The 8,572-nt window shown below is 33.0% G+C and overlaps 1 protein-coding gene across 1 annotated transcript in view; it reads left to right on the top strand.

The window, feature by feature from the left end:
* The first annotated feature begins 491 nt into the window (after positions 1-491).
* Positions 492-8,572, top strand: part of LOC110101045 (DEAD-box ATP-dependent RNA helicase 16) — a 15,462-nt gene continuing 7,381 nt past the window's right edge. Inside the window, exons 1-2 of the mRNA XM_028695884.1 lie at positions 492-522; positions 1,233-1,325. Of these exons, the coding sequence (XP_028551717.1) occupies positions 492-522; positions 1,233-1,325 (124 nt within the window). The remainder of the gene's footprint in view (positions 523-1,232; positions 1,326-8,572) is intronic.

The raw sequence follows: 8,572 nt of genomic DNA, 5'->3' as shown, positions 1-8,572 counted from the left end.
AAGGAGAAGGACTGCAGCAATAATAGTACAAAGAAGGAATAAGAGTAGAAGCCCTGCAGCCCTTAACATTCAGTTTTTATTTCTTTTAAAACTGATGCAGAGAAAATAAATTTTTAAAATTGTGTAAAAAAGTAGTTTTTTAGTATAGATTACTTAAAAAAAAAAAAATTGGGTCTTTGCCAGGTATAATATCAAAAAAAAAAAAAGAAAGCTTTAAGACGCGGGATTTACCTCGGCCGTGATTTAACTCAACTCCCAGCGCACTAACTAACACCGCAGGGCGAGCAACAGTGGACGGACAAAACGCCGTTTGGCCCTTGAGCTGATTTAGCGTAAATCCGACTTAAATCCCGCCCCGTAAATCCGATACTCGAACGGCTCCTAAAGTTTACTCTCGCGAGAAAAGGTAAACTGCTGCAGAGCGCTAGGGCTAGCTCTCCTTTACAACCTAAGCCATCAACAAGCAAAAGATAGGCGCGAACCCCGCAGCCATGGCGAACCCTTGCAATGCAGAAGAGGCAGGTTGAAGTGGAGTGGAGACTTGAGCTTTTTGAGGAATCTAGTCTGGACCCCGCGATTGCTCCGAAAGCTCATCTCAAAGAAAAAGCATCACAAAAGCCCACCCCATCCAAGGCGGAGGCCGATCCCTTTTGATTCTAGTTAGTCTTTTCTATCTCTCTCCAGAATATAACATATAATTTGTTGCTATTTTTTTATTGTTCGCTCTTCATTGGATTCTGTGGAGAAAAAACCATCAAAATAGAGGGCAAAGATGTTGTTGCAGGGCAAAGACTGCTCGGGTAAGGACATTTGGCCTATCTTCTTGCGCACTGTCTTCAGAAGCTTTTTTCGAGAGTAGTTGGACCAAGAAAAGTCCGGGTCCTAGCGCATTGATACTGTTCTGCCTCACGGTGAGCTCTGTGGCCAGTGTTTGCACTGTCTTTCTTGATGGGCTTCAAGATTTTAAACGCTTTCGCTTATGATGGGATAATGGCTTAATTCCTTCTTTAGGTTCACAGCCGAAGCCCTTTCTTCTCCTCGACGCATGCAGGGTCCAGTTGCAATGGGGGTTGTGCAATCTCTTGAGCGAACATGATCAGTAGTGGACATGGCAGTTGTCCTATATTTTATTAGCAACTAGTGAATTGATATTGATATTCGTGTGGAATTATTAGGAATTGGGATGCTATTTGCATCTTTTGTGTAATTTGATTGTGCATTGGCATCATCAGATGTTGCACTATCGATGGACCTTCCAGAGTTCAATCGTATCAACTCCAGCATGTCATCTCAACCTTGCCTTGTTCTAAGGGAATTTATTGCAGGTTTCATGAGCATTAGGATTCACTTTACATGTTAATTTTGGATGAGGTATGCTATCCTTCCTGATTTGCTTCTTTATGCTATGTTTTGTAAAATGCATATCATGTTCATTGTCCTTTTTATCCATAAAATTAACGTATGTTGTTGCCAAGTTTGAAGCCCTACGTTAGTTATAACGTCTATAGGCAAGTCATGAGGTTGAAGTTGCCCTTTTTTATATGCAAATTCAAAGTTTTTCATTTGGTTATTAATTTTCAAAATACATTTTCTCCTTGTCATTGTTGTTTTATAGGCATATATGAGCACTTTTAATCTTATATTACCGCTAGTTCGATATAAATCGCCGAGAAGATTTTATAGCTTTTGTTTTTCTTACTACCGTCACTGTCTCGTTCTTTTTTGCTTACTTTTCTTCGCTTTATATTTAAGAAGGCATGGGTTCAAAACTTATAAACTATGTCTAATAATATTATAATTTCTAAAATTCTCAGAACATATCTTCTTTTTTATAAATAGGGCTTTTTCCGCACTTTCTGAATGCTACGCAATAAAAATCTCGCTTTCCTTGAAGGCAATTTATAATCAAGCTGCTCCTCTTAACTCAAGTAGCCATTTTATCCCACATAAAGTTTGATTCAACTTTTAGTTATTTTTTTTCTTTTATCATTGCTAATCATTGTAATTTTAAATCCCATTGTCTTATCGTTTGGCCTTAAGACTTCAACCATTTTTTTCCTTTTATATCATTCTTGTTCATCTATAATTGCCATTTAGTGTTGTTTGTTTAAGCTTTCTCCTTTTAAGCTTAGGATTTTTACAATAGGATTTTCTTTCTTTCTTAGTAGATAGTCATTTATATATGGTTGAGTAGATATATTTTTATGAGTAATTTCATTATCTATTTATTTATTGAATAACACAATCACTATTGCTAGATCATATACGAATGTAGAATCAATAATAACTTTTATAATTATATTTCTATATCTTATCACATACTTATCAGTGTATGATTCCATAACTTGTCCTATTGGCACCTAAATAATGCATCACAAATAATTATCCTGTTCTCCTTGGGTTGTTAACTTGTTATAATAGTCCATCCATCTCTTCTCAAAATTTATATTTCAAACTTCTGAATTTGCATCAATACTAAATGAACTTAGTCTCCTCCATACGATTAACATTATAACATGTTATTAACTTTTCTTTTACTTTGGTATAAGCATTGAAATTAGTTGTAAGCATTGAAATTTAAGTTGATATACTTATGGTAACTTAACTAAACACACGTGACACTTACCAAACATGAATTCTTCTCTTTTTTGATGATATATGATTTCAATTGTAAGCCTATTTTTTGGCCAATCAATAACACTTCTGAATATATATCCCATGTGTTTTACTTTATTATATTTTGTATATGTATTGATTCTCTATTGAAATATACAGGCAGCCCTTCTTTTGGTCACATGGGAATTATGAGATGACTTGGAAGAATCTTGTCCCTCATGTCCCAAAGGCTATGCAATGTCTTCCTGATGTCTGCCACATCAAGGTTTGGCTTTTTGTTAAATATATTGCTAGCAACACATTACATGTTCTATTTAACATCTTATGTCGATTATTGTTTTTGCATTACCTTATTAGTTCTATATCTTAAAGGTAAATAACCAATGCTGGTACTATATATGTAAACAACTTTCAGTAGATGGAAATATGCTTCTTTGTTGTTTTTATCAATATATCTTTTCATTTGTGGCCAATATTTTATATGTAAGTTGATTCTTTAATATCATATGCATCTAGGGAGGGTTTTTGCATTTCGAGTATCCTCATACAAAACCAACAAACAACAACATCCAATAGCCTTTATGTCCCACTACGTGGGGGCGCTACATGAATCCTTTTTTCTCCATTGTGATCCTAATTAAAAAGTCAGATTCATCGTTTTAAGAATCTAATAAAGAAATGTCATTCTTAATATTTTGCAACCAAGTCTTTTTAGGTCTACCCCTACCTTTCTTAACATAAGTCAAATCTAATACCATCTACTCTCTTAACGCGGTGTCATCGGAGGCCGGCGTTTTTAATGTGGACCCGGCAAAACCATCTAAGCGACTCTCTCTAATCTATTTCTACTGGAGCTACTCCAACCTTTTCACGATATGCTCATTTTGTATCCTATCTCTAAGGGTTAAAAGCACTCATCCACCTGAGCATACCTCATCTTTGCCACACTAAACTTAAGTAATTATGCTTCTCTTTTAATGGCCAACCATTTGGTCACCATAAAGCATTGTAGGCCTCACTACCCTTATAGCATTTTCCCTTAAGGTTTGAGGAATACATTTCATAATCACAAACAAGCCCGATGCATTCCTCCACTTCACATCCAAACTTGAATTCTGCTGATAATATCACCATCTATTTCCACCAATCAATCTGAACAAATAGATTCCAGATATATAAAACGTGTACTCTTAATTAATGACTTGATCGCCCAAAGGTCACAATTGCCCCTCACTAAAGGTTTATTACTATGCTAAAATACACCCATATAATTCCGTTTTAGATCTACTCAGCGAAACCTTTAAGACTCTAAGGTTGACCTCCATAATTCAGTTTACCTTCAAACGCCCTCTCTAGTCATTATCAACAAGAAGAATATCCATCCAGTCTAAAAAGAATAACCCAAGTCAATCCTCTTGCAAATGTCTAGTGAGAACATCCATGACTAAAGCAAAAAAGATATGGGCCTTAAGGCTGATCCTTGCAATTAACCAACCGAAATAGGAGAAATACTTGGTCAATCACCTTGGTGTTTGAACACAAGTAATAGCTCCATGCATAGCATATCTTTAAAGATTTTGAATTAAGCATTATTGACTCCTTTCTTTTCAGAACTCTCCATAGCACTTCTCTTGGAACTTTATGTCATATGCTTTTTCTAAATCATAAATATATATGCAGATCCTCCTTATTTTCTCTATAATTTCACCAATCAAACTCTTAAATAAATGTATGGCTTCCATAGTCGCCTACCCGGCATGAAATCCAAATTGTATGAGAAACATTAGTATCATGCATGAAGGCGCCGCAACCTATGCTCCATAATCGTCCCAAAGTTTTAAAAAGTATGACACATTAAACTTAATACCTCTATAGTTCGCACAAATCTTGGGCATCACCTTTATTCTTTAAAAATAGGAATTAACACACATATTTTCCACTCATCTGGCATTCTTTTAGTCTTCAAAAATAGTATAAAAAGTTTAAGTAAGCCATGAAATCCTTCATCTCCTAAGCATTTCCACACCTTGCTATTGGAAATCATTAGTCCACAGCTTTTCCAACCTTCATTTTCTTTAAAGCCTCTCTAACTTCAGTTTACTAATACGCCATAAAAACAGAAATCTTTATTTTCATTTAGGGTGTAAGGTCATTATAGGTCAATCTTATATTCACCATTTCTTCATTAAAAAGTTTTAGCAAAAAAATACTCAAAATGCCATCTTTGTTGAATATCATCTTCTAATAAAAGTATTTTTTATCTTCATCTTAAACACTTTCATTGAACTAAATCCTTACTACTCCTATCTCTTTTTTGACTAACTATAGCATATATCTTTCTCACTCTTAGTATCTAATCGTATTATTATAAATCACTAAAGCTAATTCTTTGCATCGCATAATTGCCTTTCTTAGCATCCTTACGAGCCACTTTAATATTTCCCAATTATCAGATTGTTAAAATTAAACCAATTTTTATAACAAAGCTTCTTATTTTTAATCTTTCTTGTACATTTGGATTCCACCACCAAACTACTTTACTAATTATGAGCTTTTCCCTTTGGATACTCCAAGATATCTTTTTGCCAAATATTCTTAATATCAGTAGCCACTTTTTTCCCACATAATATTAGACATCATCATGCACAGACAAAATCTTAAGGATCTATTCCAAAATATTTTTGTTATATTTCTTTAAATGCCCTCATCTAATCTAGAAAATTGTTTATACTTTATTTTTATTATTGCCCCTTTATCCTTAAAGTCCAAAACTAATAATCGATGTTGGGTAACATAAATTTTCACTCGGAATAACTTTACAATCTTTGCCAAATCTAAACGATTTAGTTTTCTAATAAGAAATAGCAAATCTGTGTTTTACATATCCATTTTATAATGATGAGAAGCTCATTTCTTTTCTTAATAAGTATTAACAATTGAAAAAATCATAAGCTAAACAAAAAGTCCAATATGGTCGCTTGCCACCTTCATCGTCGTCCAAAATCTTATGACCACCATGGAATGGCTTTTAATAAATTCAATCACCTTCTCTACCAACATGTCCATTTAAATCTCCTCCAATCAAAACTCTTTCTTCAAGAGGTATCTTTTGTATTAATTCTTCTAAGTCATTCCAAAAATTTAATTTTTAGTTAAAAAAAAGAAGTCATTTTTGTCCCCCCTTTTTTTTTTTTGAAAAAGTACATTTGCTTTGAAGTTTCATGTGCAACCTCCATATGTTTTCATGTCGTTTACAAATAAGGATTAATTGGAAACTAATTACTTCATTTTAAGGCGTATACTTATGTCCCTAACATCTCTTCATCTTTCTCCATCTTCCTTGCATCATCTCCAAAGTCAACACTACCTTTCCAACCACTGAAAAATGATCACATTGGTTGATGCTATGCAGGGATGGAGAAGCGGATCTATCAGTGGGGCCCTGGGGCACGGGCCCCACTGGTTACCCAACGAAGTATAATCAGCCCATTTTAAAGTATATTAATATAATAATTAATATATAACGATATTTGGATAAATTTCTAAAACTAATCCCTCCTCTGCTCGCTCCGCCTCCGCCTCTTTTCAATTTTTTCACATGACTTTGATATTGGTTGAAATTTCTGTGGTCTCTCCCTTTCTTATTTCCCCCTCTTTTGCTTGCTCTCTGTCTCTCTCTTCTACTTTTATCTGCCCAAGGTGCAAGGTTTCGTCCTATAGGTTTTTTTTTTTTTTGGAAAGTAGAGTCGGTAGATATAGCTGCTATCTTCTTTCTTCACTTCTTGGGTTTGGTTGAATTATTTTGCAATAAGTTAATTAACTAATAAAATTTTTTAATAAATCTTAGTGAGTAAATTAATAATTTAATAGGTTAGCTTATAATTTTTATTATTTTATTAATTTTTCTTTAAAACAATGTGAATCATATATATCAAATTAATTTAAGTTACAATTAATTTAGATAGGTAGATATTATCTTATAATTTAAATATTTTTAAAATTAAAGACTTATTTAATTAATTCAAATTAAAATATCCTAAATATAAAATTAATTTATTTGAACTTAATTCATTTAGCATTGTATGAAAAATATAATTTTTAATGAATAATAAAAATAGAGTGATATACCTATTCTTTTAACGGGTTCAAATATAATTTGGTTGTTATTTTTTTATAATTTTTTTTATTTAAAAGCATATCTCATGATTTCGGTCACATATAAAAGAAAATGATATTTTGAGAGTAATTTCAATGAAAAGCAACTAATTTTGATGGCCCCCAATTAAAAAAAAGTTCTGGCTCCGCCCTGATGCTATGCACGAAGCTTGTTAGTACCATGTACTGCCCAAATGAGATCCTAACATTTTCATGAGGTTTATGGGGGGAAGAGACAAATTAAGATTAGTTTGCATAATTATCTTGGTTACAAAAAAAAAAAAAAAAAAACTATGTGAACTTTGCATCAAATTTAATAAGATCTACATTTTTTTCCTTGGAGAGGGCAAACATGAAGGAAATTTTAATATATTACCTTATTTGCATACTAATCTTGGATGTTATCGTGCTTAAATTTATACTAATGTACTCTATTTATGAACTTATTCCTGGAGAATAAAACAAAATTGATTTTGGTGACAAAATATAGCTTTCATTTATGTGTGAAATAGATAATATTCATAAATATTTTATACTGAGGAAATACAGAATAAGCGAGAGAGTGTATCATATGTTTCTCTTAGCTCTATAATTTTTAACAAATACAATTTGATAGGCAATAATTTTTTCATGGAAAACCTTGGAGGGGAAAACCACATTGCTTTCCTAGATCTAAAAGACTAAAACTATGTTATCCGTATAAATGGGTACAAAGTTTGATCTCCTTTTGAGCTGTTGGAGGAATGTTAATATGATACCAAGGTTGCTTGTGATGGCGGTCTAATATATTGATTGGAGTTGCAATATAAGTAGGTAATCTAGGATTGATGACACATCTAGACAGCATCACCATAAATGATGACATCTATGTGTTGCTTCAACATAAGCAGCAAAGACATCTACAAATAATGTCTCGTTGTCTGTGGTAGCTCTAGTTTGCAGCTATGAGTGGTAACATTTTGCAAAATCAACAAGTGGCACTAGATGTCATTGTCACCAAGCAGAGTCAAGTGCTTTGCTGAGTGGCTATGGAACATCATCATCATCATTATAAGAAGCATCACATATGTCATTGGTGAGCAGGGTCATGAATGTTGTTGGCAAGAAACATTATGTAAATTGTTGTAACTTTATAAGTCAACATACTATTTATGAGTGACATTTCCTTTGTGAATAATGCTGTCATTGTGGAGCGAAAGGCCATTGACAACACATAACATCACGTACATCATTGACGTGCAACAAGTTAGCAACAACACGTACTTTGTTAGCCAGCAACAAATATAATCAATGGAATTATAGAGTCTTCTTGAGAGTAATTGTAGTTTTTATTTTTTATTTTTCAAATGAATTGAATTTAGCTTTTTTTTACATTTGAATATGGTTAAGTCAATTACACTAGTTTTCAAATTTTAGCATGCCTACTGAAAATGAACATCATATTCAATCTATCTCTTAATTAGAAAGTGCAAAATAAAATTGAGTGGGCATTGCTCAGGCTATTCCGTTTGGCCTACATCGATTCAATCTAGCTTGGGCATTGATTATATCTTTAATTTATGATTTAACAATACCATATTATCGATAACAACATCATTCGTTCATTTTTGATACATTAGAGCTTCATCCGACATATTGACAAGAACAACTTTGAAGAGACTTATAGTCTCTTCATTCAGATCAAATATAACTAGGTATCATTATGTTTGAAATTTTATCTGTTCCTATGCCCAAGAGAAGCATTTCTAGATAAAAAACTAACAAAATAGTGGTCTAAGGCAGTAAGAGGTGTAATAATTTG

This window comes from Dendrobium catenatum, unplaced genomic scaffold (assembly GCF_001605985.2).
Source record: "Dendrobium catenatum unplaced genomic scaffold, ASM160598v2 fragScaff_scaffold_705, whole genome shotgun sequence".
Lineage (NCBI taxonomy): Eukaryota > Viridiplantae > Streptophyta > Magnoliopsida > Asparagales > Orchidaceae > Dendrobium > Dendrobium catenatum.
Note: the sequence above shows the minus strand (reverse complement) of the source record. Positions and strands in the feature narration are given on the sequence as shown.